Source organism: Manihot esculenta, chromosome 4 (assembly GCF_001659605.2).
Source record: "Manihot esculenta cultivar AM560-2 chromosome 4, M.esculenta_v8, whole genome shotgun sequence".
In the NCBI taxonomy this organism is placed as follows: Eukaryota; Viridiplantae; Streptophyta; class Magnoliopsida; order Malpighiales; family Euphorbiaceae; genus Manihot; species Manihot esculenta.
The window spans coordinates 33,842,112-33,855,900 of NC_035164.2; the positions used below are offsets into that span (position 1 = coordinate 33,842,112).

The following is a 13,789-nucleotide window of genomic DNA, read 5'->3' on the forward strand; positions in this document are numbered from 1 at the left end:
TTAAATTATGAGTTTTGTTAAATTTTCATAAGTATATCATAAATTATCCCCAAAAACAAAGGGTTGTGGACTAATCAGCTAACAATGAGAAAACCTATGGAGGAAAGAGTAATTCACCATATTATAATAAAGATCTAGAAGCCCAATGTGCAGCAGGCTCCAGTTCCCGTAATATATAAGCCCGAGCTTGAAAAACACTTGAGGGGCTCTGTTGCTTGTTAAATGCTAGCTACTCTATCCGCCATGTCTTCAATGAGAGTAAGAGCTTCATGGGACACCCAACAGAGGCTTCCCTATAATCCTAATGCTCCCAGAAATCCCAACAAAAAACCCTTGTCCAAACCCAATTCTTTGTCTCCCACAACATCGCCCTTAGCTTCTCCATCAATCTCCTTAACTGCCCAAACAGTTTCAGACCTTCTCAAGCGCAACACTAAAGCTCAAGGTAAGGGAAAATTTCATTTCGGATTATGGCTCTTTAAGGTTTCTTAGGTGTTTTTTTTTTGTTTTTTTTTTTTGCTGTTATTAGTCACTGGAATAGCGAAGGGAAAGGAAATTCTGAAATTCAATTCGGTTATGTTATGAGTTTGAACTTTTGTCATATTAACTTTGGAGATTCATGGGTTTGTTTCTGATTGGACTTTCATCCAGGGGTTTTAACAAAATTGGAAGAAACTTATTTAGGATATGAGAGATGGATGCCAAGTCCACCAAAAGTGGAGAAGCCTCGATCAATGTATAATGCTGCAAGTTTAGCTTATATTGGTGATAGCATATATGAGGTGAGCTCTGAAATTATTCATAATTCTTCAGGCTCGTGTTCTTTAGACAACACTTTTCCATGCCTCAAATTAGCTGAATTCTATTGTGCAGCGTAATATAAGATTATTTTGTCTTTGTCACCACCTTTAATTTGGATTAAATAATTTTGATTTTAGTTTTCAATTGTTTTATTGGTGATCCTTTTGTATATTTTGTGATTGGTTTGGTTGCATCTATTTCTGACATCATGGAAGATTTACAATTAATGAGCTGGTGGGTGCAAGCAGAATGACAAGATAACTGCATGGCCTATTAGTTAAAAGAATAGGAATAATTTATGATGCTGACAAAAATATAAAATTATAAGGAATACATTCAATTCCTCCTTCCTAATGTATTGCTTAGAAGGTCGTTTAACTTAGAAGTAGAAAGCTTTTTGTTCTGAGACAAGGTAATTGATTTGCTTTTATGCTTGCTTTTCGGAATTTTATTTAACCTTCTTGCATCTCTTATGCCATTATGTCTCAAATATGCAGCTATATGCTCGCAGACATTTTCTGTTTCCTCCATTGAGTATGGAGGAATACAATGACCGTGTAATGGCAGTAGTACGTTGCGAAGCACAGGTATGTAATTTCCTTAAATCTATTTCTTCACATGGGTGTTCTGCTATATTCTTCTCTAGGATTGTTTTGTGCCTATAGTGAAGATTCTATTATTCTTGAACCAAATTTGTGAATCCATTTATTGTAATATATCCTTTTGTTTTTACTATTTTGTCAGTTCATAATTCCTTGGTTTGTTTCCAAATCTTTACTTTATCTCCTCCTTCTTCCTTTCTTTAAATTAAAACAAAATGAAATCCTTTATCTGTTGAGTCCCCTAGTTATGGATCGCGTCACAGGTCTGCTGGCAGAGAAATCAAAGTCCCTGGCTGGAGACTTTGATTTTCCACGATTCTTGCCTCAATTGGAGCTCAATGAGGGAGAACCTTTGACCTCGTTAAGAGAGAATTCAGACCTCGATTAGAAGGAAATAATTCTGCTTATCTTATTGATGGAATATTAGCAACATTTATAGGAGTAATGTTGCTTATTAATACAAACTCTAATTGAATAGAAGTCCTACTGAAAATAAACCTTATAAAGGTAATCTAACCCTAAAATAATTCAATAACTTACCCAAAAAATTATTATTCTTGTTGAGTTTGTTGATCAACAGGTTACTGATTCCTTCTGTTATATTTGGCACCTATAAAGGAGTCCATATCATTTATCATCTCAAGTTTTGCTGTTCAACCTAAGCTGTAATGTATTAACTTCAGTTTATGAACATATTTCCAGTAAAAGGAATAACGCAATTTTCTAATGCACTTTTCAGCTGCTGAATGTAATATTATATTTAGTAGCAGCAGTTCCTATGTTAGGAGTTAAGTATTTCTCTTTATGGAGTTTGTTCATGTAGCTTTTAAATTGTAGAAGGATAATATTTGTTGTATTTCACAATAGAGATTACAACCTATTTATACATGAGAGACATACCCTAAGATTATACAGTTCGGGTATGATTACAACCTATTTGTTGTATTGTGGGTATTTCACAATAGAGATTACCCTTTTAAATTGTATCTAAACAGGAAGGAAAATCAAACCTATGATTATACAATCCCTAAGATTAAGCAACTGACCCATCTATCAATATTTACTTCCTATATTAACATATTTACTTTCTATAACTTATAACACTCTCCCTCAAGTTGGATCATAAATATTAATCATACCCAACTTGTTACATATATAATCAACTCGAGTCCCATTTAGAGCTTTAGCGAAAATATCTCCTAATTGTTCTCCAGTTCGGATATGTCCTGTTGATATTATCTTTTGTAGAATCTTTTCACGAACAAAATGACAATCAATCTCGATGTGTTTAGTCCTCTCGTGAAATACTGGATTGGAGGCAATGTGGATAGCTGTTTGATTATCACACAACTTAGCAGGCACCGAATTTGTGAACCCAACTTCTTCCAACAGTTGACGTACCCACAAGATTTCACAAATGGCTTGTGCCATGGCTCGATATTCAGATTCAGCACTAGAACGGGAGACCACATTTTGCTTCTTACTTTTCCATGAGACCAAGTTACCTCCCACAAAAACACAATACCCAGTAGTTGACCTCCTATCAACTTTCGAGCCTGCCCAATAAGCATCAGAAAAGCATTCAATATTTGAGTGCCCATGGTTACCATAGAATAGGCCTCGCCTTGGGGCCCCTTTAAGATAACAAAGAATCTGTTCCAGAGCATCCCACTGGGCAATAGTAGAAGAAGACATAAACTGACTTACCACACTCACTGAACCGTCAAATAATTCAGTTTGCCAACTAATCTTCTATACCTTTCAGGATCTGCAAATGGCTCACTGTCTTCTATGGTAAGTTGAAGGTTAGGGGTCATTGGGGCACTACAAGGCTTAGCACTCAATTTTCCTGTTTCTGCCAACAAATCAAAAACATATTTTCTTTGAGATAAGAAGATGCCTTTCTTACACCGTATGACTTCGATTCCCAAGAAATATTTCAAGGAACCCAAACTGTGTTTTAAGAAATTCTTTTAGGGATGTGATGTCAGCAATGTCACTTCCTGTAATAACAATATCATTCACATATACTACAAGCAGAATTACTCCACTATTAGAATTTCTATAAAACACTAAGTGATCACACTTACTCATCTTCATTCCAAACTGTTGGACCACCTCACTAAACCTACCAAACCATGCCCGAGGACTCTGTTTCAAGCCATAAAGGGATTTTCGAAGTCTACAGACCTTACCTGACTCCCCCTGAGCAACAAAACCAGGTGGTTGCTCAATATAAACCTCCTCCTAAAGATCACCATGAAGAAAAGCATTTTTAATATCTAGTTGATGCAAAGGCCAATCATGAGTAGCCGCCAAGGAAATAAACAATCGGACAGATGCGAGCTTGGCAACTGGGGAGAATGTATCAGAATAGTCAACTCTATAAGTTTGTGCATAACCTTTGGCCACTAAACGGGCCTTGAGGCGAGCAATAGATCCATCAGGGTTTACTTTCACTGCAAATACCCATTTGCACCCAATAGCCCGCTTTCCTGGGGGCAAGGACATCAACTCCCAAGTACCATTAGTGTCAAGGGCCATCATTTCCTCTTCCATTGCAGCACGCCAACCAGGATGGGACAAAGTCTCAATAACAGTTTTGGGATAAGAGGGCTCTGGCTACTTCAAGAAGATGTCGATTTTTTCTTTCAGCAACTCCATTTTGTGAAGGAGTGGCAACACAAGAGGACTGATGAAGAATCCCTTTTTGTAACAAATAAGATTGAAATTCCCCAGAGAGATACTTTTTAGCATTATCACTTTGCAATATACGGATGGAAGTATTGAATTGAGTTTGTATTTCAGCATAAAATGCACAAAAAATAGAAAATAATTCTGAACGACTCTTCATTAAAAATAACCAAGTAGTACGAGAGAAATCATCAATAAAAGTAACAAAATACTTAAAGTCAGACTTACACACAACAGGACAAGGACCCTAAACATCTGAATGAACTAACTCAAAGGGGGACGAAGCCCGTTTATTAACTCGAGACAGTGTAGGTAAATGATGATGTTTGGCAAATTGACAAGACTCACAATCTAGAACAGACAAAAAATAAAATTGTGGACATAACTTCTTCAAAGCCGAGAGAGAAGGATGCCTCAAACGACAATTAACATCAAAAGGTGTTAAACGCGTGCAGCATACCAGAGATCGAGGAGATCGAGGTAGTTGCTGATCCAAGACGTAAAGACCCTCTGACTCACTCCCTCTACCAATAATCTGCTTTGTCGAAAGATCTTGAAAAACACAGTGATTAGGAAAGAATGAGATACAGCAATTCAATGCACGAGTGAGTTTACTCACGGAAAGCAAATTAAACGCGAACTTAGGGAGACATAACACAGAGGATACAAAAAGAGAAGGGGTTAAGTTGACATGACCAGAACCCATGACAGAAGATTTAGTGCCATCAGCAAGAGTAACATAAGAAGGCGATGTATGAGACTCAAGATTGGACAAAAGGTTAGAATTACCTGATATATGATCGGTAGCACCAGAATCAATAACCCATTTGGAGGATGAAGACACAAGACATGCAATAGAATTACCTGACTCAGCAATTGCAGTGATAGAGGAGGAATTAGAGGATTTTAAAGATGCCTGGTATTGGATGAATTGTGCATATTCATCTGAAGATATCAAAATTCCCTCCATTCAAATTGTGTTCCGTGATTTTAGTCATCATAGGAATCACATCAGTTACGGTGGTGGTTTTAACTTCAGCCACAAGGACAACCAACCCAAAACGATAGCAACAAAAGAAACACAAAATCAGAAAACAGTACCTGGCATGAACAGTACCACGTGAACAGTGCCGATGAACAGTACCCGTGAACAGTGCCGATGAACAGTACCCGTGAACAGTGCCGATGAATAGTACCTAAAACACCTCCACCCAACACCCGAACGGCAAACAAACCTCAGATCTGACAAGGGAATAGTGTGGCGACTCCGGCGATGGTGAGATCCAAATGTTACCCTTTATGGGTAACCCAAATGAACAGAGCCCTAAGTCTCTAAAAAAATTTTAAAACTTGACGAGAGAAAAAATTAAATCTCTACGAGAATGGCTCTGATACCATGTAGAAGGATAATATTTGTTGTATGTCACAATAGAGATTACAACCTATTTATACATGAGAGACGGTATCTAAACAGAAAGGAAAATCAAGCCTATGATTATACAATCCCTAAGATTAAGCAACTGACCCATCTATCAATATTTACTTCCTATATTAACATATTTACTTTCTATAACTTATAACATAAATGAATGCATATTTTAGTTTAGGTACTATTAACTCAGTGTTTGGGAGGAGGTTTTTGGAGATGGGGTATGATTTTTTAAGGTACTCATTTTATTTGGGAGGAAGATTATTTAAGCAGGGCATGGTTTTTGGTGGTTTAAAATATCCAAAACTCTCACTTTTTCAACTTACTCCTATTACCTACCTTACTTTACTTTACAAAACCTCCCTTAACCCCACTAAACGCACTATATTGGTACATCACAATCTCGTTTTATGATATAAGTTTTCTCTGTATGCTTTCCTAAATTCTTCCTCCTTTTTGTACTTTAGGTTTTGATGTTAGTTTTAGATGTCCAGATGGTACATAGGTTGGCAAATGGTTCGATTAATAAGAAAATAGTAAATTTTATCATTGCTTACTGTTTGTTCTTTTACCCTGACCATTGGAGCTTAAATTCTTCTCTCCTTTTGTATGCTAGGTGTTGATGTTAGTTTTAGATGTCCAGATGGTAAATAGGTTGACAAATGGGTTGGTTAATAGAACATAGTCAACATACCATTATTTACTTATTTATAATTTTTATTCTTTTAACCTGGCCATTGTGCCTAAGGAGTTTATCCATCTGATGGATGTGATACTAAAAGCCCTTAAGGTCTGCATAATATGCATTTGGATCTCTATTGTTTGAAATTAGCTGCTTTCTTCCTTGTTAACTGTAACATTTGAGGTCATGAAAGTGTTCTGTTTAATTATTTAGGACTAAACTGCAATTAAAATTTGAAATTCCAAGGACTAAAGTACGAGCTAATTTAAAATGTTATCAAGTTCAATGAAAGGCTTATGTTTTTTACTCAATGGTTAAAATTTTAGCTAAACAAACTTTGGGGATTGAAATAACTAATTTAGAACCTGTAGGATTAAAGTGTATTTGTTGCCAGACTTCTACAAAGTCCTAGTCATTTACCCTTTAAATTATTATGGTTATTTGTGCTTGTGGTCATTCTGATAATTGGTTTTGTTGCAATTAGGATGCATTGCTTCAGAAACTTCTTAACGATAATTGTCTATCAGCTGAAGAAAGGTTGGTTAAAAAACTTATGTTTGCTATGTTCTCTTCTTATTTTATTCTTTTGATAATGTTATCGTCCATGGAAAAGGGCTTTCAGCAATGGGGATGCATCTTCTGTTATTTTACCCGAAATCATCTGCTGGAAGTCATATAATTAATATGACTGCTACTGTTTACTGATGTACGTCATCTGTAAATCGTTTTCTTAATCAAGGGTATTCAATAATTTTTAATGCAGAGATGTTCTTCGGTGGGGAAAGAATATTGGTTCGGCTAAAACTCGGACAAAAAAGCGTGCTGGAGCAGCAGTTTATAACAGAGCATCTTCACTGGAAACATTAGTCAGTGCTTTTCTACCTTGGTTGTCTCATAATCAGTGATCTTGAAACACAAATTTGGTTGAATATAGGAGCCATTTTTTTAATATAAATGGCAATGCTGAAAGAAAAACGATCAATATGCATAGTGGGCTTCTGTTCATTAGATTATGATTTTTATCCTTATGATAAAGGTTATTGTTTTCAACAAAAAAGCAACTTCAAATTTCAATTATTTAGACCTTCTTCAACCCCTAAATGTTTCTATAGTGTAGGGGTTATTTGGCATTGAGTTTGGGAGGTCAAAAAGTGTTTCTTTTTTTTTTTTTTTTTTTAAAAGCATCATTTTAGATGCTGTTGCAAAAAAGCAGTTTGGGAAAAGTTGTTTTGTTATTTTGGTGTTCTCATGATTAAATTATATCAAAAATAATTTTAAATTATTTTTTAATATTTCTAAATATTAGTTTTAAGAAAGTGGTTTTCTCATGGGCTACTCCAACAGCAATGGCAAACAGATCCTTAGTATTTTAACATATTCATATAAACTATGATTTTCTTAAATAACCCTTCTTTAATAATTTATTTTATAAATAGCTAGATCTACTAGATTATATGGTATTCAGTTATATAGGTTTAATGTTGATTTGAACCTTTTTGTTAATTCTTTTTTTTTTTTTGAAAAAAACAAAAGGATTCAGTAGAGGTGTATCATCCACTCCGATTCTGCAACACCTCAATCATTCCCGTTATCTGAAAATTTGAGTTATGCAGTGTTGGTGTGATTTGCTTAATCAATTGGCTATCAGATTTTGCCTTGATGTCTTTAGAAATGTCATTATCCATGATTTGGAAGTGAGTTTTTGGCAGGATTCTAACTTAAAGCAATACATTTTGTAGATCGGTTACCTGTACCTGACAAATGCAGATCGTTTGGAAGAAATCATGCTAAAATTGGGGTTCTCAACGGATTCATCTGCACAAGTGATCCCAGAAGAAGTTGGGTAAGCTGAAAACAATGTAGAGTGCACCTTTCAAATTTGAACCAAACTAGCAACATCTTTGTATTCTATGCTTATGTTTCCATGAGATTCCAGCCATCATGCCACAGAAACATCCAACCAAGGGCATGGCATCATTTGTACATGGTGCTAGTGCCTATGATCTTTAATTTGTCCTGGTGAGATATTTCCTTGTTTTGAGAATCTTAGGCAATGATAATTTTTTAATGGAAATTTCATGGAAAATCATGTTTTTAAAAGTTCCTGGAAGATCTTTATCCGCTTTAAAATACCCTTTTCATTCTTTAAATAATATAATTTCTCAACTGATTTTTTAGCAATGGAACAATACTTGAGGAATGCAATTGTTTAAGTTTTGAAAATGTGAAGACTGATTTATGAATTTTAAATTCATAAAGCTCAGGAATTAATTCATAAAATATCATACTTCTAACTTAAACTTTACAAAGGAAGAAATTGAGACGTTTTCTGGGCTAATTATCTAAAATTTAATATGTACTTTATTATATTTTTATTTATAAAAAATTTCTCAAAATCTCTCTCAGTTTTTAATAAAATTTAATGTTATTAAAATGAATATAATTAAAAAATTAATAAAAAATTTTATTAATTTTATTATCCAATTAGCCTTTTTGAGTGAAACCTTTAGGATTTGTGCATATTTCTTTTAGGGTTTATGAAGAGTTATGGGCCTTATCATTTATAAGCCCAATAAGCTTAATCTCTTTGTCGACCTTTGAACTATTTGCATGAACAGCCTATTGTAGTTTTCTTCTTCTTCCCTATTTGCATCATTTTTCTGTAATATTTATTATTGGATTTACTGTAAGTATTTGTTGACTTCGTTGAGAGCTTTTTCCTCCCATAGAAAATAAAAATTATAAAATATCAAAACAAGTGAAAGAAATTAAATTATTATATAATTTGAAAGTTGGAGATTTTTTTTAAAATAAGAAGGTTTAATTATTAAATTTAATACAAATAAAAATAATATTAATGGGTTAAAAGTGACTTTAATTATTAAAAGTGTTTAGTAAATTATGTATTTAGCTTTTTTAAAATTGTTTTCATATGTATAATTTAGAAATTTATGATTTTTTTTTCTTTTTAAATTGATCATCTTTTATGGAGTGGTTCAATTGACCTTACTCCACTTTATAAAAAAAAAAAATTAAAATCATGTTTGATAATGTTTAATAAATTGTTTTCATTGAATTAATGAAAAAAAAATAAGTTGGTTCACTTTTATATTTGAATTAATATACATAAACAGTTCAAGTTCTGATACTTTATAGCCATAAATTCATTTACAAAATAATTTATATTTGAATTAAAGTGTGGAAAATGAATTCCTCCCCTGAAAAAAAAAAACAATTATTTTTAGAATAATTTATTTTTTCTTTAATCAGAAAATTATTTTCTATTAATTAAATTTTTTAAATACTCTAAATATCTGAAAATGTATAAAATGTTTTGTTGTAAAATATTTTCTATAAAATAAATGGTACATTAAAATTTTATCTTTGTAATCTTTTTATTCGTAATATATTAATTTATTTCAAGTCTTAGCTATCATAAAAAAATTATATTATGGATTTTAGAGTTATTTGTCCTTGCTAATTTTAAACGTCCATTGAAAATTCATCATCCATATCTTTCTAAACATAAGCTAAAATTACTTATAATAATATAGCATGGTGATGCACTAATGGATAATACGAGTTGTTTTATTATTTATTTCAAATTTATTATTATAATATTGATATAACATAATAGTCGTTATATTATAAAACATAGCTATATAGTAAAAATTTAATAATTTTACAAGAGAGATCTCACCTATAAAAAAGAAAAGCAGCATAACGTAACAGTCGGTAGTTATTAAAATTCACCTTTTTTTAATAGGTCGAGCATTCATGAGAAAATTATTATAAGTACAATATAATAAATTTTTATTACATCTATAATCATGAAATCTTTTATTAAATAGTCAATATCAATCGAATTTTCAGGTAATTAATTTCGTCTCACTAAATATATACAGAAATAAAAATATATATTTTTATACCCTCATTCTAAATTTAAAATAATTCATTATGGTGAGTGTCAGAACGGCGAACATAAACAACAATCCCTTATTCTTTATCTTTTACATATTAATTAATTATGGTTAAATTTTATTTCTAAATGCATCAAATATAATTTAAAGTTTATTTAATATGTTTGCCAATATTTAATTAATATGTATAATATATTTGTTTAGCAAAATTTTGACCCCTTATTTCAATTTATTTTTATTATAAAATAAATTAAAATTGTATTGTAAATAGTTTGAAATGAAAAATAAGGATTAGAAATTTTGTGGTGGGGAGGCAGGATTGCATTTGCATGCACAAACATCCTTAACAAAATTTGTGATCCACAAAAATATTTGAGATGAAAACAATTGGAACTAATAGCATCAAACAAATCTCCCCAAATGCCTTTCACTAAGAGTTGCTTTCAATGGGTACTTTTCCCTATTAATTTTCATTTTAAAATAGTTTTAATTAGATAATACCCAAATGCATTACAAAACTAAAGTTTATTCATATCCATCTTTCAATTTCATCATTTATTAATAAAATAAAACAAAAAAGGAATGAAAAGAACAAGTGAGTTGGAAGATAAGGGCAATAAGGCCTATCCATTTATCCCTTTATCTAATGGGTAGCACCAGAAACAAAAGCTATGGTCTTCAAAAGGATAACTAATAAAACAATTGTCATCCTTAGAAAATGCTGTTTCATTCAAAGGTTAGATAGATAAACCCCATGTGTTGTATCCCTCATCCTTATCCTCCAATCAATCTCACATAATTCCTCTAGCTGAATGAATATATATCCATGTATTGCCCTTTTTCAAACAAGGCAGCTATGGTTAGGTTAATGCCTCCTTTGCTTCAAAGGTGCAGAGGATCTACGAGGATAAAAGAACTCATGGATGACTCCCCCAATTGTTGTCTTTTAGTGATAAACCTTACTAAAGTCGGGGAAAAAATGGGTAAGAGAAAATATTTTCAGGTGTGGGCCATGTATTGTTGAGCCTTATCATGGTTGGACATGGACCAAATTGCAGCTTGCATGTTTAGAACATGGGTTTGGTTAGATTTTGAGAGTTGTTGCCCAACAAGGACTTTACTCTCAAGTGGTTGAACCATGTCGTGCAGGATGACGTAGTTAGTATTGGCCAACATAATCTTCATCAACTGAAAAAATGACGCTTTACATGTAGAAATTAGTATGAACCAAATGTCCATTATTAGATAATGGCTGGGAAAATGCCCAACTTGACCACAAATCTGACCCACACTTGTCTTTTTGGGCCCATACTTTTGCCTTCTAAAGCCCATACCAGGAGAATTTACTGTTGTACTGGATTAAGGTTGGGCCCACCAAATCCATGCTGCTCAAACTCCAAAGATGGTGACACCATGGTTACCCAAATGGTGCTCATTCACATCACATATGAATTTACTCTCTTTTTTTTTGTCATTTTTTCAAAGTATTTTAGGGAAAAAATAATGTTCTATTCTTTCATTTGAATATGATATAAATCAAAATTATTTATTATTTATAATTAGTCAAGTTAATAATGAAATTATATTTAAACCTTATAAAATAAAATGTTGAGATGGATCATGCCAATGTTTTATAACTGTCCTAGTCATATTGCTGATGTGTCATCCTGATCTTGTTTATTGCTGATGTGTAAACTCAATCTTCATCTTGAATAATTGAAGAAATTGAAACTGAAATGACTTGATTCTAAGTAAAAAACCTGGGTTTCCATTTGGCTAGGCCTATCTTTATTAATTAATCACTTGTATAATATTTAGAACAAAGTTGGAGTCTATTTAGCTTGGAGATAGGATAAAAAGGGCTTTTAAAATAATTATTTTAAATTTCATTTAAAAAAAAAAGAGTTTATGAAAAGGCATTTTATTATTTTGGTAGTTTTATAATTAAGTAATATTTAATATTTTTAACTCTTATATTTAATAAATTATTTCAATTAAGTGAATTCAATTTAATAACTTTAAATAAATTCACATGGATTTTTTCTTTTTTCGTTGGAAAGTGTTTAGATAATGAAGTCAAAAAGAGAGGCACAGCGGAACCAGCTGTTGTGGAAAACAACAGAAACTGGCCCCAAATAAAAAATGAAGGGAACAGAACAAATTAAGCTGCAAAATTAAAAAAGAAAAGAAGGTAATTTTACAAAAACAAAATGACAGACCAATGGGATTTCAGGATTTTCCTCACACTGAACCAGGGGACCAGGAGTCCATTATAAACAGATAATAAAAGAAAACCGAAAAAAAAAAAAAAAGATGGTTCCATTCCCATGATAAAATTGAAGACCTAGCACGTGGGTTTAGATCTTCTATTTACATCTTCACGTTTCAAGGTCAAAATAAATAAATAAAATAATATTAAAAGTTTTGCTATTTTAAATATTAACGTGAATTTAGTTTTAAACATAATTAATTGACAAAAAAATTATAAAAAAGCAAATTATTTGTATGCAATTAATAAGCATTTGCGGATATATATATAATTATTCCACGTAAAAAAAAAAAAAAAAGAGGCATGGAAGATTAAGGGTTATTACAAGACAAATCCTATTATTTGTTTTTTCTAAAAATAATTTGTCATTATAGGATTTGGACAGAAACCCTGTTACCAGATTCGTTGTTTTTTTTTGCTTATTTGATGAGGTAATGATAGGATCATGTTTTTATCAAATTAGGGTTTTAGATATTCTCTGAAATTGGTGGTTTATATGTCACTAGAAAATGCATGAATTGACATGGGCTTTGCTCCTTCTTCAAGTTTTTTAAAATAAGTGAGATTGTTAAAAAAATATTCTCTACTTAAAATTTATTAACATAATTAATTTAAATTTATTAATATAATTAATTAGATTATAACAATTCACCGACAAATCCATGCAACGATTATCCTTGTTTCTTTATTTTCTTTTCCTATTCCTTTTCCCAAACACTAATTGGAAATTTTAGTTTCTTATGGGAAACAAAAAATAATATTGGTTATTTTAGTAGCTTTTTTAACAATTTTTTATGGTGATTAGTTAAAAGTTAAAAGTCATGTGATTTTTAAAAAATATATTAAAATATTATGTACATAATAATTTTTTTTTTCATTTCATCATAAATATATTTTTATTTATTTGTTTAAGTGCTCTAAACATTAAAAATATATTTAAAAATATTTTCTTTATTATAAAATATTTTTTTGAAATAAAAAAGAATTTAATATTCCATATACTCATAAAATATATATATATATATATATATATAATCAGAAAAGTAATTTTCAGAGGCAGCTTAGCAAAGTAGATTGATTTGAAATGAGAATACGGGCTTTGATTTTGAAGGGAATAATTAGTCGCACCCACTAATACATTGATTACCTAATCAAGATCCCAATTAATAAGCAAGTTTGACTTTAATTAATTCAAAAATAATTTCCCATTTAGCATGCAAACCCTAAATCTTTAAGATTTTCAAGGGTTTCAAACTATGGAAACATAACCCTAAGGGTCTCATCCCCTAGCACCACTATTTCCCCTTTTTTTTTCTAAATTATTAAATAAAAAGATTGGATTATTGCTAAATTTCTCTTTATAGTAAAATATTTTTAATTTACAATATTATT

General features: G+C 31.5%; 1 protein-coding gene across 1 annotated transcript; it reads left to right on the forward strand.

Annotated features, from left to right (window-relative positions):
- The first annotated feature begins 184 nt into the window (after positions 1 to 184).
- Positions 185 to 8,301, forward strand: LOC110612923 (mini-ribonuclease 3). Its single transcript, XM_021753780.2, has 6 exons — positions 185 to 445; positions 652 to 782; positions 1,299 to 1,388; positions 6,693 to 6,745; positions 6,972 to 7,074; positions 7,948 to 8,301. Exons 1-6 carry the CDS (start codon positions 223 to 225, stop codon positions 8,053 to 8,055), a joined length of 708 nt encoding a protein of 235 aa, XP_021609472.1. The 5' UTR covers positions 185 to 222; the 3' UTR covers positions 8,056 to 8,301.
- The last annotated feature ends 5,488 nt before the right edge of the window (positions 8,302 to 13,789 follow it).

Bases quoted from the DNA above. Each gene is read 5' to 3' on its own strand.
- LOC110612923 (XM_021753780.2), top strand. From the start codon at position 223: ATGCTAGCTACTCTATCCGCCATGTCTTCAATGAGAGTAAGAGCTTCA. The intron at 783-1,298 runs GTGAGCTCTGAA...TCAAATATGCAG, and splicing joins TTGGTGATAGCATATATGAG to CTATATGCTCGCAGACATTT. The intron at 1,389-6,692 runs GTATGTAATTTC...TGTTGCAATTAG, and splicing joins TAGTACGTTGCGAAGCACAG to GATGCATTGCTTCAGAAACT.